Below are 16,344 nucleotides of genomic sequence, written 5' to 3'. Positions count from 1 at the left end.
TTTTCCCAGAATGTCCGGATATTTTTCTGACACTCACCTATTCTGACCAAATAACTATTCATAAACTTTACTAAAAAATACATGTTGTATAGGAAATGATAGATACACTAGTTCTTAATGCAATCACCGTGTTAGAATTCTAAAAAGAACTTCATTACGACATGCAGCTTACATTATTGCGAGAGAGCGCCCAAAATCTGGGCGCAAACATGTTCGACAGATACATGAAATAACATCATAAATGGGTCCTACTTTTGATGATCTTCCATCAGAATGTTGTACAAGTGGTCCTTTGTCCAGAACAATCATTGTTTGGTTTTAGAATGGCATTTTCCCCTCTCGAATGAGCAAGCAAAACTAGCCAAGTGGCGCTAAGCTCTCCCTCGTCACCAAACGCAAAGAACGCAACACGCCTAAACTCCCGAAAAAATTTCAATAATCTAATAAAACTATATTGAAAAAACATACTTTACGATGATATTTTCACATTTATCAAATAAAATCAAAGCCGGAGATATAAGACGTCTATAACGAATGCTTTTCAGAAGCCAATACTGGTGACCTTTATGCGCTTCCTGAACAAAGGAATTCTGGGGTCATGTCATTCCAAGCTCTATCTTTTGACCATAGAAATACCTAGAAACCCCATTTCACCTCTCACAGCCTATTGACATCTAGTGGAAGGCGTATGAAGTGCATGTATACTAATAGATATCAAGCACATTTATAGGCAGGCCCTGGAACAGAGCCTCGAATTCAGATTTTTCACTTTCTGACAGGAAGTTTGCTGCAAAATGAGTTCTGTTTTACTCACAGATATAATTCAAACGGTTTTAGAAACTTGAGTGTTTTCTATCCAATAGTAATAATAATATGCATATTGTACGAGCAAGAATAGAGTACGAGGCCGTTTAAATTGGGCACGATTTTTCCCCAAAGTGAAAATAGCGCCCTCTATCCTCAACAGGTTAATTAACTCACATTATCTCAAATCCCATGAAGTAATTAAGTACTTTTAAATGTGCCAATTAACACATTAAGACTAGGACCTACCCACTCATGCTTAAGGTTTAGTGCAGATGTTGATAATGCTGGATAAGCTAAAGCATTACCTCTGAGCGAGTGGGGCTGGTGGTGTGGCGGGGATTGGAGATACAAATGGAGTCCGTGCCAGCATGTCCCACTCATGTAATTCCATTATCCCTGACAATGTTTTAATGTGACAGTAGTAAAATCCAGAGATTATAATGACCTTATTGCATCATTTTAACATACAGGCAGGCAGACAAGTGTGTACACACACAGTGTACAAAACATGAACCTTCCTAATATTGAGTTGCACACCTCTTTCGCCATCAGAACAGCCTCAATTTATCGGGGCATGGACTCTACAAGGTGTCGAAAGCGTTCCACAGGGATGCTGGACCATGTTGATTCCAATGCTTCCCACAGTTGTGTCAAATTGGCTGGATGTCCTCTGGTTGGTGGACCATTCTTGATACACACAGGAAACTGTTGAGTGTGAAAAACACAAACCAGTGCGCCTGGTACCTACTACCATACCCTATTCAAAAATGCACATAAATATTTTGTCTAGCCCATTTATCCTCTGAATGGCACACATACACAATCCATGTCTCAAGGCTTAAAAATCCTTCTTTAACCTGTCTCCTCCCCTTTAATTTAATAAGGGATCATAGCTGTCACCTGGATTCAACTGGTCAGTCTGTCAGGGAAAGAGCATGTGTTCTTACACTCAGTGTACAAAACAGTAGATATAGACTAAGCTATTATTGCTTTCAAGATGCCCCTACCAAATGGTCAAAGAGGAAAAGTATATAAATATTGAAGTAGGCCTAACAGTCTTGTAATGAAATTAACATCAATTCCTTCTCCATTGTGCGGCTACACTAGTGAGTAAAACATGCATCCCATTCCCTCCACTTAGGTGAAGCCTAATCTTGCAGCGCATTTGTGAACGTGCAAGTTCAGTCTCAGTGCTACTGCAAACCTCACATTAACACTGTCACAGTAAACTTACAAAGACTCACTTACACATATGAACATCACAACGTCGATATGACACATCAACAGGTTGCACTCTGTACATATCTAACAGCTGAGTTAATACAATACCAATCATTTGGTTTGGAATAGAAGAATCACCAGCTTGATGCACAACAGCACTGAGCTAAAATTCCTACCTCCTCCTAAACATGTCTGGAATAAAGTGGCAAGCACCAAGCCACAGGGAACGTCCTATCCCCAAAACCACAGACAGCCAAACAGCATGGGTCCCTGATACCAACCATTAATCAAGTTAAAAAGGCCCTGAATGATTCTCCCTGGGGCAGCTCAACCTGCAGCATACACACAGCACAGTCATAAGGAAAACTGATCAAGCAGCAAGGTGTCAAATTCTAGCAGCAGGGTGATTGGTTTCAGGTGCTGGCTACATCTGAATATGACAGCCGGAGTATAATAAATTAGAATTTAGTCAGTGCAAATATTTTTTCTATTTCACGTGTATTAATACACACTTGTATGTGTGTGAAATAGGAAAAATAAGCACCCACAAAATTATTATTATGCTGCAGTCATATTCAAATGTAGCCAACACAAATGTTTTCCTATTTCACACATGTAAAAATGTGTACTAATACACGTGTGAATTGGAAATGTGTATTTTCGCATATCCCAACCCCCCCTGAGACACCCTCGGAGTGGGGTCACAGCCAGTGCCTGCCATTATCAACAGCGACCCTGGAGCAATTAGGGTTAAGTGCCTTGCTCAAGGGCACCGACAGATGTTTCACCTTGTCGACTCGGGGATTCAAACAAGCAACTTTTCGGTTATTGGCCCAACACTCTAACAGCTGTGCTACCTGACTCCTCACTGCAGTGTTCACCAACGTAAACCTTTCTCAAATTACTCAAGGTGTACCTCCTCTGGTATAAGAATGCTTGAAACACTTATTCTAACTTCATTAACTTCTTATGGCTGGGGGTAGTATTGAGTAGCTTGGATGAATAAGGTGCCCAGAGTAAACTGCCTGCTACTCAGGCCCAGAAGCTAAGATATGCATATTATTAGTAGATTTGGATAGAAAACACTCTGAAGTTTCTAAAACTGTTTGAATGATGTCTGAGTATAACAGAACTCATATGGCAGGCAAAAACCTGAGAAAAAATCCAACCAGGAAGTGGGAAATCTGAGGTTTGTAGGTTTGCCTATCCAATATACAGTGTCTATGGGGTCATATTGGACTTCCTAAGGCTTCCACTAGATGTCAACAGTCTTTAGAACCTTGTTTCAGGCTTCTACTGTGAAGGATGAGGGAATGAGAGCCGTGTCTGGCAGAGTGCCATGAGCTCACTCAGGCGCGCCCCCGTGAGAGGTAGCTGCGTTCCTTTTCGTTTCTAAAGACAAAGGAATTCTCCGGTTGAAACATTATTGAAGATTTGTTAAAAACATCCTAAAGATTGATTCTATACATCGCTTGAAATTTTTCTACGAGCCGTAATGGATTTTTTTTACTTCGTCTGGCCTGCGCGTCGTGAGTTTGGATTTTTTAACTAAACGCGCGAACAAAAGGGAGGTATTTAGACATAAATGATGGACATTATCGAACAAAACAAACATTTATTGTGGAACTGGGATTCCTGGGAGTGCATTCTGATGAAGATCAACGGTAAGTGAATATTTATAATGCTATTTCTGACTTCTGTTGACTCCACAACATGCGGGTACCTGTATGGCTTGTTTTCGTGTCTGAGCGCTGTACTCAGATTATTTCATGGTGTGCTTTTTCCGTAAAAAAAAATTTTTTTTTTATTTTTTTTATTTGACACAGCGGTTGCATTAAGGAGAAGTTTATCTAAAGTTCCATGCATAACAATTGTATCTTCTATCAATGTATATTATTAGTATTTCTGTAAATTGATGTGTCTGCAAAATCACCGGATGTTTTGGAGGCAAAACATTACTGAACATAACGCACCAATGTAAACTAAGATTTTTGGATATAAATATGAACTTTATCGAACAAAACATACATGTATTGTGTAACATGAAGCCCTATGAGTGTCATCTGATGAAGATCATCAAAGGTTAGTGATTAATTTAATCTCTTTCTGCTTTTTGTGACTCCTCTCTTTGGCTGGAAAAATGGCTGTGTTTTTCTGTGACTAGGTACTGACCTAACATAATCAGATGGTGTGCTTTCGTCGTAAAGCCTTTTTGAAATCGGACACTGTGGTGGGATTAACAACAAGTTTATCTTTACAATGGTGTAAAATACTTGTATGTTTGAGGAATTTTAATTATGAGATTTCTGTTGTTTGAATTTGGCGCCCTGCACTTTCACTGGCTGTTGTCAAGTCGATCCCGTTAACGGGATCTCAGCCGTAAGAAGTTAAAGTCAAATCTCAGGTCAGGTCAAACACACACTGGCTTCTTGCTGGAGAATCAAAGTGAATATGGTGGCAGTGCACAGCTAGATTTAGGCTAGTCGGGCATTATGTTACATTACCATGTGGGATTGGGTCCACAAGTTCAATAGGTTGCTTCCAGCTGCTCGGCTGGTGAGAGTTGAGCCTCTCCGTGCATGCAGGTATTGCAAGCATTTTGTTGCTGTTAGAACACACAGCCACAGGACCCAGGGATACCTCACTGGCATCTGGACAAACCCAAGGTGACAGGGGTCCGGATTATAGGCTGCTGCATGGTCTACATACACAGCACACACACTGCAGTGTAACTTATCACTCCTGATGTGATCAAAGTCTCACTGGGCTTTAACCCACTATCAGCAGCCATTAAAATCAATACGTCGACCTACATAATAGTATAGCTGTTACAGGTTGGAGTACATTGAAATACAGACGCATGGAATGCAGATCTGTCAAAAGAGTGACAAGTAGGTGAGCAACAGTGTTGTGTTTGAGACTACCTAAAGCGAGAACGATTCAGGACCAAGACCGAAGCAAATCGAGACCAAGTCATGGCCGAGACCAGAAAATTACAAGTCCAATTCAAGACCATGATTGTAATTTTCAAATCACCACCATAATGAGTTCAAAATGTCAAGTATTTCTGTGTTCATATTTTCAAACATAGATTTTTGTTGACATTCATAATAGGGGAAAAAATGCATGCTGAGGGAAAATAGATCCACTCTACAAATTATTACTAACCCAAGCACAGCGGAGAACAATAGGCCTAGCTAGCTAATGTTAGGCTCTGTGTTTTTAACTTGCCACATAAATAGATACGCTAGCCTATTAGCAATGTTATGACTGACTTGTGATCATTGCCCTTGCTAGTTTGATTGAATTAATATTCCCAGCGTTAGTTACCTTTGTCCGTTTTTGTCCAGAAGAGTGTCATTGAAACTGAAACAGTGCATCCAGAATAGAAGCAGCAAACAATGTACCAGGCCAGCTGTGATTTACAATCTGATTGCAATATTTTTTGGACTACTAAGAAAGGTATTGGTGAATTATATTAATCATGCATTGAAGTGCATCCATCTATTCCGCCAACAATGCCTCAGTGAAAGTCATGGAACATTGAGTCAAATATAACCTATTTTTAAAACCTCTTATAAAGTTGGTTTTGTAGCATAAACTGGGATTTATATATTTTTGACTGAAATGACATTCATATCTGCAAAGTAGTTAAAAACGCTGTCAGTTCCACTTTAAAAACTTTAGGCAACTTTGCTAAACATGAAATGCTTTTTCCAATGGGAAGTAATAGTTGTACATTTCGATTGGGAAATACTTAATGGTTGTGCTCCTGCATTGCTTGCCGTTTTAGAATGAGTTTCTGTATAAGCACTAACATCTGCTGATGTAAAATGGGCTTTATAAATACATTTGATTGATTTGAGTTTTTGTATTCTTATGATTGGGACCTACTGGCTTATTATGATAGAGTTTATGGATTGTTATTCTTTAACATCATGCTGTATGTGACTGCGGTCTTCCCATCAGGCTCTATGCAGTGGTGTAGTGGTGCATACTCTAACTTTGCCTAAAAGTTCCCAAACGTCCCACCCAGCAAAGGAAAGGCACCCTGTGTGAAAAACTCATAAGCCATAGGAAAACATGATTTATCTAACTCTTAAAAAGCACCTTTTTTTTTTTGAAAAAAAAAGGCAAATTGATAGTCTAAGTCCACAACAATGCTTAGACCACGTCAATCTGATTGGTTGGGCTTGTCAGGTCCTGGCTTCCTAGTGTTTGTTTACTTTAAATTTAACTAGGCAAGTCAGTTAAGAACAAATTCTTATTTACAATGACGGCCACCCAGGCCCATCCATGTCTACGCCCCTGAAGCAAACAGCGCATGATGACAATTGCGCATCACAAATAACCTACTAACAAACACTTCAGACTAAACTTTTTCAATACCTGGTTTGCATACACATTGTTTCCTTAGCATTTACTGGTAGATATGAGATGAAACATCTTTCCTACCGGCTACTGATGCCATTCTGTGAGCTGCTCCATGCCAAAACCATTTGAGAGCTGCACACTCTTGCGGCGTGCAGATGGTATTCCGCTGAAACTAGGCTGTATGTGCTGCGCGCCTGTGAACACATTTCACTTGCTTTACAATTGTGTGGGCTACTTCGTGCATAATTTCTACTGTACTACATCAGTGGTCCCCAAACCTTATAGTCCCGTACCCCTTCAAACACTCAACCTCCAGCTGCGTACACCCTCTAGCACCAGGGTCAGCGCACTCTCAAATGTTTTTTGCCATCATTGTAAGCCTGCCACACACACACACACACACACACACACTATACAATACATTTATTAAAACATAAGAATGAGTTTAAATGAGAAGGGTGTGCTTGAAAGGATGCACATAACTCTAATGTTGGGATGTATTGGAGTCTTAGCCTTAAATCCTTTTCCACACACAGTCTGTGCCTGTATTTAGTTTATGCTTGTGAGGGCCGAGAATCCACTCTCACATAGGTACGTGGTTGCAAAGGGCATCAGTGTCTTAACAGCGCGATTTTCCAAGGCAAGAAACTCTGAGTGCAGCCCTATCCAGAAATCTGGTAGTGGCTTCTGATTAAATTCAATTTTCACAGAACCACTTGTTGCAATTTCGACGAGGCTCTCTTGTTCAGATATCGGTAAAAGGACTGGAGGCAGGGCATGAAAGGGATAACGAATCCAGTTGCTTGTGTCATCCGTTTCGGGAAAGTACCTATGTAATTGCGCACCCAACTCACTCAGGTGCTTTGCTATATCACATTTGACATTGTCCAAAAGCTTGAGTTCATTTGCACACAAAAAAATAATCATACAATGATGGAAAGACCTGTGTTGTCCTTGTTAATGCAGACAGAGGAAACTCCAACTTCTTAATCATAGCCTCAATTTTGTCCCGCACATTGAATATAGTTGCTGAGAGTCCCTGTAATCCTAGATTCAGATCATTAATGCGAGAAAAAACATCACCCAGTCGTGTGAGAAACTCGTCATCATGCAAGCGGTCAGACAAGTGAAAATTATGGTCAGTAAAGAAAACTAAGCTCATCTCTCAATTCAAAAAAACGTGTTAATACTTTGCCCCTTGATAACCAGCGCACTTCTGTATGTTGTAAAAGCGTTACATGGTCGCTGCCCATTTCATTGCATAATGCAGAAAATACACAAGAGTTCAGGGGCCTTGCTTTAACAAAGTTAACCATTTTCACTGTAGTGTCCAAAACATATTTCAATCTGTCAGACATTCCCCTTGGCAGCAAGAGCCTCTTGGTGGATGCTGCAGTGTACCCAAGTGGCGTCGGGAGCAACGGCTTGCATGCGCGTTTACCACTCCACTATGTCTCCCAGTCATGGTTTTTGTGCCATCAGTACAGATACCAAGACATCTTGACAACCAAAGTCCATTTGATGTCACAAAGCTGTCCAGTAAATATCCTCTCATGTTGTCCTGGTTTCCAAAAGAGGAGGTCTTCCTTAATTTACCCCCCATAAACGTAAAACGGACATATACCAGGAGCTGTGCCAGGCCCGCCACGTCTGTTGACTCATCCAGCTGTAACGCATAGAATTCACTGGCTTGTATGCGAAGCAGTAATTGTTTCTAAACATCTCCTGCCATGTCACTGATGCGTCGTGAAACAGTGTTGTTTGATAAAGGCATTGTCTGTATAGTTTTTGGGGCCTTTTCCCCCAGCAATATCCGCGGTAGCCTGCCCTAGCCACTCGGTAGCACACCAATAAGACGCTTCTAGCCCCTTCTTATTAAAATGGTATCTGTTGCTTTATATATATATATATATATATGCATTTGAAAGTCATTAATTCTAGCAAAATAAATTTCCCAGACTTATTTTTCAAACTGGCATGTTTTGTTTCTAAATGTCTACGCAAGAGTGAAGGTTTCATCGAGTTGTGAGATAGTACTTTTGCACATATAACACACTGTGGCTGAGGAAAGGCACTACTCCCAATATAAGTGAACCCCAAATCAATGTATCAATCATATTTGCGCCTCTTCGATGGTCCAACGTCCCTGTCTGTTGTTCAGTGCTTTCCCGGGTAAGGGGGCAGTAGCTCTTCGGCTGCATCAGATTCACAACTGTCAGTGTCCATGCTAGCTGGTCTAACAAACGTAGAATTACTGATGCTAGCATTGGATGTGCTCATGGAAGCAGAACAACTTGTGTCGTCGACAGGTGCAGGCGTAGTACCGCTGGTAGTAGCAGTACTACCAGTAGAGCTGGTATGTGTCTCTGGACGCGAGCCTTACTTTTTTAAACGAGACCTCACTGTCCGAGACAAGACCCAAGTACAAATGTATCTGAAACCGAGACACTCAATATGTGGTCTCGAGTACTACTACACCGGTAGGCAATGAAGATCTAAACCACATGCTGTTTGAGCAGAAGGAGCTGCCATCAGCCTATGAGTTATCATTTGATCTGGTACCAGATTCATTGTTAATAGCGATGGGGGGGGGAAAATGTAATATCTATACAGTTAAATCAAGATATTATGACAACATATGGTATAATTTTGACAATATCACAATATTATTTGTGCTAGTTGGCTGTACCTGCACCAACTCCAGTATTTTTCTTTCATAGCTTGTTCATCTTATTAAATAGGGAGACAATTTGTTTTCAGCACTTTTCCTTTCCATGACTGATCAAAACAAGTTTTTTTAATGGCTCTCTGTTGTCCCTCTGCAGCAGACATGGTGAGCAACGTGTTTGGACCATCACAATATATATAGAATTGTGAGAATTACAATACATAATGTATCGGCACATAAGTCTCGTGATATCGTATCGTGAGGTCCCTGGCAATTCCCAGCCCTAATTGTTAACACATCAATGGAGAATATATATTAGGTAAATGGGCGGGATGCAGTCAGAGGAGTTCTCATTAGAAACCCCATGTCTAGATGTTCAAGTGTTCTTAATAAACCATCTTCTATTGCGGCTGAAAAAGATGGCTTATACTCCCAGTATCCAACTCTAAGAAATGGATGGTTGAGAAACATTTGCGTCGCCATTGAAATGCATTCGTGAATATCCTTTAGAGCCTCAACTACCTAGAGGCGGCTTCACTTCAACCTCTCTGCTGAGTGTGCCAAGTCTATATAACAAGATACAAAAATCAATACACCTTAAAGCTAGAATCCTAAATTTAAAACAATAAGTTCTCCCCCGCCACTTTCAATAAAAGGGCTAAGAGATGGGGCAGGAGAAACCACTCAAATTCATAGAGCTATGGATTCAAGGACTGACCATCCATGATTTCAAATGTATAGTTTTAACCATGTTGAGGCTATACAGTATTTGTTTACATTTACGTTGTTAACAAACATTGGAGTAAAACAAGCTTATACAGTGCCTTCAGAAAGTATTCACACCCCTCGACTTTCCCCAAATTTTGTTGCATTACAGCCTGAATTTAAATTTTTTTACTGTTTTGTTTTTTGTTTTACTGGCCTACAACAATACCCCATGAATGTCAAAATGGAAATATATTTTTCTAAATGTTTACAAAATAATTAAAAATGAAAAGCTGAAACGTCTTAAGTCAATAAGTATTCAACCCCTTCGTTATGGCAAGCCTAAATAAGTTCAGTAGTACAAATTTGCTTAACAGGTCACATGGCCTGACTATGTGCAATAGAATTTATCATAATTTTTTGAATGGCTACCTCATCTCTGTACCCCACACATACAGATAATTGTAAGGTCCTTCTGTCGAGCAGTGAATTTCAAACACAGATTCAACTACAAAGACCAGGGAGGTTTTTCAAGCCTTCGCAGAAAATGGCAACTATTCGTAGATGTGTAAAGAAAAAAGCAGACATTCAATATCCCTTTGAGCATGGTGAAGTTATTAATTACACGTTGGATGGTGTATCAATACACACAGTCACTACAAAGATAAAGGCATTCTTCCTACTTCAGTTGCCGGAGAGGAAGAAAACCGCTCAGGGATTTCACCATGAGGCCAATGGTGACTTTAAAACATTTACCGAATTCAATGGCTGTGATAGAACACTGAGGATGGATCAACAACATTGTAGTTACTCCACAATACTAACCTAATTGACAGAGTGCATAGTAGTAAAGAATAAATTATTCTAAAACATGCATACTGTTTGCAACAAGGCACTAAAGTAATACTGCAAAATAATAACACATTGTATTCAGGATAAAAAGTTGTGTTTGTGGCAAATTCAATAAAACATATGTACAACTCCATATTTTCAAGCATAGTGGTGGCTGCATAATGTTATGGGTATGCTTGTAATCGTATAGAACTGGGGAGTCTTTCAGGATAATAAATAAATAAATAAATGGAGCTAAGCACAGACAAAATCCTTGAGGAAAACCTGCTTCAGTCTGCTTTCCACCAGACAATGGGAGATGAAGTCACCTTTCAGCAGGACAATAACCTAAAACAAGGCCAAATCTACACTGGAGTTGCTTACCAAGAAGACAGGGAATGTTCCTGAGTGGCCAAGTTACAGTTTTGACTTAAATATATTTGAACATGTATGGCAAGACCTGAAAATGGTTGTCTAGCAATGATAAAAAATCAATGACATAACAAAGAATTTTGAAAAGAATAAATGGGCAAATGTTGCACAATCCAGGTGTGGAAAGTTCTTAGCCAGAAAGACTCACAGGTGCCAAATGTGCTTCTACAAAGTATTGACTCAGGGGTGTAAATACTTATGTAAATGAGATATTTACGTATTTACAAGCATTTATAAAAACATGTATTCACTTTGTCATTATGGTGTATTGTGTGTAGATCGAGAGAAGAAAAAAAAAAAAAAAAAAAAAAAAGTGTAATCCATTTTGAATTCAGGCTGTAACAAAATGTGGCATAAGTCAAGGGGTATGAATACTTTCTGAAGGCACTGTATTTTGGGTTCTTATGGAATACGACAGCTGAACTAAGCTCGAGGCATTTATAAGTTATATTCTTCAAGAATCAATGGCTATTTATAAGTTAAAGACGAAGGATTCTAGCTTTAAAACAAACAAAATAATGACAATCTGAATGAGTGTGCGCATCCAAGCAAATAAGTCTGCATGCTTTCTTTGAACTCTCGACACCAGCAAAGAAATAGTGTAATTAGTGAGCAGATTATTACGTCATCTTCACACAAAGGCCCCTTCAGGCAAAAGAACTAGCTAGATAAAAGGAGTAAAGACAAACCACCACCACACCCACTCCTAAAGTGTGGATGACTTGGCTGAGAGCAAGCTGCTCTCCCCATGCTCCACTGGATTACATCAAACAGAGAAAAGATGCCCAATTAGTGCTCATTATAAACAAGAGACAGAGTTACAAATAGCAAACAATTGCATCAAAGGTGAACAATTGAGAACAAATGGGGATGTGACAAACCACTTCAGTGATGTCATGCGATTCCATTTAACAAATAAGAGGCAATTGGGCTGCTGCCAAACGCTCAATAGTAAGGGTTTTTGACATGCTTCTCATCATTTCCTGCCATTAACAACAAAGCATGCTAACCCACATTGTGACATATTACCAGTATCAGCTACAGGCAACAATTTAGTTAGAATAAATAAATCAAAGGAGACAAAACATTTAAAAAATGTAAATACAGTACCCACAACTTTCGATTAGTGGTAAAACCAGTCAGCGTTTTACCAGTGGCAGACTAATGCTGTCAGCAGAGCACTCATTCTAACACAGCTGGAAAGGTGGGGGGACTCTTCTGCAGGCTCACAAATGAGTCATCAATCTCTAGATCTCATCAGGCAGCTGATTAGAAGTGACTGAACTCACACTCTGACACAGACAACTTATCGGCAGTATCATTCCCCAGAACACAGGTGGGAGTGGTAAACATGAAATCATGTCAAATTCAGAATGCATATCTTGGTTACATCATCTCAGTTTCCCATAACAGAGGGCCTTCTGACAGCCATGAAATAGGTTTCTAACTTTGAAAGGGGCTCTTTTTGACTCAAACATTGGTTTTGTCTGGGGGGGGGGGGGGGGGGGGGGGTCAACAACAACAACCATCAGGGGTTTGTACAGCTGTGGTATGCATATGACTGATCAGAAGTATGACAACTAAAGCAAAGGAAAGGACTTCAAATAAGTAGTTAACATGTTGTCAATCATATATTATTTATTGCCTTACCTCATGCCATTTGCACACACTGTATATAGACTTTCTTTTTTTTCTATTGTGTTATTGACTGTACGCTTGTTTATTCCATGTGTAACTCTGTTGTTGTTTCTGTCGCACTGCTTTGCTTTATCTTGGCCAGGTCGCAGTTGTAAATGAGAACTTGTTCTCAACTAGCCTACCTGGTTAAATAAAGGTACTCATAACACCAATATCCAGCCAAGAAAATACTAATCAAGACATTTACTGCAGTGATATGGTAGATCTATGATAGGTCTCAAGTAGGCAATGTAGTAGTTAGTAACACTAATTGGTTGACAAGAGAAATGCATTAATTTCACAGATCAATCAGAGTACCAACAACGTAACAGTTTCCATGGTATGGTATTCAATTCTACTGGTAGGTGATACATTCTAACAGATATTTAAAGCAGCAGAATTCTTGTTTCAATCCGTTGATTGAAGTCAAATTCAGAGCTTTCCTTGGGAGATGCTCTATTGTAGCAGCTCTACAGCCATTATAAAGTAAGGTCCCTCATCTTCCTCCCACCCCCCTCTGTGCTACCGAGTCAACCGGCAGCACACCTAGCCGACTATATTCAGTCACTAGTATCCATACAATAATGAATTGCATGGCCACCCTGGAACATGTCTACAACAACATCAATCAAAAAGTCCAAACATTAATACAAAAATTGGTAAACGATTAAAGTCGATTTCAATAAATTGCGATGCTTTACAGCAGGAGTAAACAAAATAACCTTACAGACGTACCTTGTCGAGGTGCCCTTCCTCACATCGCAGATGCTGCATTTAAAAGCCTCTGCACTGTTCTTGAAGGTGCAGACGCTACAGTCCCAATATCCGTCGTCGGCACTTGGTTTAGCTTGTCTTTTCGGCCTTAGAAAAAGAGACATGTCAAGTGAGTTTATTACATATCATTTATATGATTAGTTATGACTGTTAGTGGTGATGACATGCAGTACCCCCACCTTTAAATTAGCAAACTTAAACTAATACATCAAAATATTGATTGGTTGTCAGATTATCCATTCGAATTCCTAATAATAGTTAACCAGCGCGAGCTTCTTGAATAAATCCATCACTGGCTAAAATCAAGCGACCTAGATGATTTTGGTTAGCTAGTTAGCTAGATACAACATTTGGTTGCATTGCTAGTCTGGCTAGCAAGCAGACTAGCTACATATTTTAGCTCGGGGCTAAGCATGTTAGCTAGCAAAACGAATGTCAAATAATGTCCATTCGACATTTAGCTTCGAACGAGTTCTGTTGACACTGAATATCATTTCCTGGAATACCAGGCGTATCCACAGAAATTTTCCCTTTGTCTGAGAGTGTCTGGTAGAGTAGGGAGCGAGAAGCCGCCATAGTGCCTGTGCACTATTCTAGCTCTGGCATACAAACTGAAAAAGGAGAAACACTCCTTGAGAAAGCATCCGAATATCAAACCCAAACGGCACGGAATTCTCGCAAAACAAGTCTAAATCAACACAAAACGGACTGGGGTACACGGTTAAATACCTGGTAGGGCTCTTCTTGTCGCCCATGGTGAGAACGGTCTTCCAAAAGAAGAAAAGGGCTTCAGTAATTATCAGTAATTGTCGTAGGTTGTGAACGGAGGATCCAGATAGAACCGCTGCTAAAGCTGGCAGACAAGATCGCATTCAGCGACTGCTCGAGGTAGGGCAGAGCGACTGAACACCGCGTGACTCCATGACGCCCAATCACCGCATGCCTCGGTTTAAAAGTCTGTTTGGAAATAAGAAAAATGGGTAGCTTGCTAGAATATCCCCATAATATCCTATTTTGCAATTAGATTATGTGGTTTACATAGTCGAAATGTAGAATAATGCCAGCCCAGTGCATTCTCAAGATTCATGAGTGTCATACATTCCTGTGCTACAGCATGAGCTGGGTCGTATGTCATTGTATTTTATGCAGACTCGTACTGAAGATGGTGGTGGAGTTTATATTGGGATACTGCTGCATAGAAAGTTATTCATCACCATCCCCTTTCAATCTAACTGCTGTCTGTGTACTAACCAAATGCAAAAGTAATTGTTGAGTGAAACCGAGCTACTAGGTATTCTTTACCATTCGGCCATCAGATTTGCCACCAATTCTCCTTATAGGACACATCACATCACTGCACTCTATACTCTTCTGTAAACTGGTCATCTCTGTATACCCGTCGCAAAACACACTGGTTGTTGCTTATTTATAAAACCCTCTTAGGCCTTGTGCTGTTGTCTGTGCCCAACAATGTCTGTCCCATGTTTTGTGCTGCTACCATGTTGTGTCGCTACAATGTTTTTGTCATGTTGTGTTACTACCATGCTGTGTTGTCATGTGCAGCTGCCATGCTATGTTGTTGTCTTAGGTCTCCCTTTATGTATTGTTGTGTTGTCTCTCTTGTCATGATGTATGTTTAGTCCTATATTTTTATTTAAAAATAAATACATTTTAATCCCAGCCCCCATCCCCGCAGGCCTTTTACCTTTTGGTAGGCCATCATTGTAAATAAGAATTTGTTCTTAACTGACTTTGACTAGTTAAATAAAATATCAGATGTAACACACTGTGTAGTGCAGTCCAGTCAATGTAGGTGTGTAGGGCTGCATGGGACAAACACCTGTTCCAATGATTTGCCTACTGTCATTGCATTTAGACGGAAATGTTTCAGTTGTTTCATTCTCTGTGATTGTAGTGTGTCCACTTGACAACATTTGAAAGGACTCAAGATACTAGTGATTGCCTAATGTTTCAGAGATGGAAGGGAGGAATGCTAAGGAATCTCAGATACTCAGTGCTTGACTTGGGCAGGAGCTCACCGGAGCTGAGCACCGGCACCTCACATTTTCTACTGCTTGAGCTCCTGTTTCTCTTATACAATATTAGCTCAAAAGTATTGTGGAGCTCCTGCACCTAAATATAAACAGTACCGGCACCCAAAATGAATACCGGAAACTATTTCAGTCCGAGTCAAGCACTGCAGATACTAAACATTGACCTTGAATTAACATTTGTATTCAGTTACAAGTGTTTGTCTTGCTCTTAATTTCCATCAAAATTCCAGACATCTTGGAGGACCCACTATATAATCTGCCCCTGCTCCTGGCTTTAGTGGGCTACTTCATCACGGAATGTGTTGGGGCAAACGTTGCACTCTTTGGAGGCCTCCCTCCCTCCTACCCAGGACAAGGCTCTCTCTGTGGGGGAGATGAAGCGTGAATCATGTAGCCTCATTAGCCTCTCGCTACGGCTCCAGGACCTATTGTGAACCCCTCCCTTCTTCTGTTCACCAAGAGGAGAGAAGAGGAGAGTATATGTACTGCTGCTGCTTCACTCCTGTCACACTGTCACACTGGCTTTGCCGTCTACCCAGTGATTGTGTCCGCTTAGCTCATAGCATGCGGCTGTAATAGAGGGTCATCATGGTACTGATAACCTGAATTCAATCAAAACAGCATTAAGTGTTGCCTGGTTGATTCTGTCATTAATTCAAGTGAAAATGTGGCTTTTTGACCATATGGTAACAATAATAATGTGGGTGCTTATATTTGTACTATTTCAAATGTGTTTTTTGCATATCCCAACTCCCCCTGAGAGTGGAGTCATGGCCTTCCATTATCAACGGAGACCCTGAA

The 16,344-nt window shown here is 40.3% G+C and overlaps 1 protein-coding gene across 1 annotated transcript in view; it reads right to left on the bottom strand.

The window, feature by feature from the left end:
- The window catches only part of LOC120060071 (RING1 and YY1-binding protein B-like), a 29,759-nt gene extending 15,392 nt beyond the window's left edge, over window positions 1-14,367 (bottom strand). Inside the window, exons 1-2 of the mRNA XM_039009138.1 lie at window positions 14,219-14,367; window positions 13,451-13,576 (exon numbers count right to left, since the gene is read on the bottom strand). Coding sequence (XP_038865066.1) covers window positions 13,451-13,576; window positions 14,219-14,361 — 269 coding nt within the window. The 5' untranslated portion in view covers window positions 14,362-14,367. The remainder of the gene's footprint in view (window positions 1-13,450; window positions 13,577-14,218) is intronic.
- Window positions 14,368-16,344: the final 1,977 nt, after the last annotated feature.

This window comes from Salvelinus namaycush, chromosome 2 (genome assembly GCF_016432855.1).
Source record: "Salvelinus namaycush isolate Seneca chromosome 2, SaNama_1.0, whole genome shotgun sequence".
Classification (NCBI taxonomy): domain Eukaryota; kingdom Metazoa; phylum Chordata; class Actinopteri; order Salmoniformes; family Salmonidae; genus Salvelinus; species Salvelinus namaycush.
Note: the sequence above shows the minus strand (reverse complement) of the source record. Positions and strands in the feature narration are given on the sequence as shown.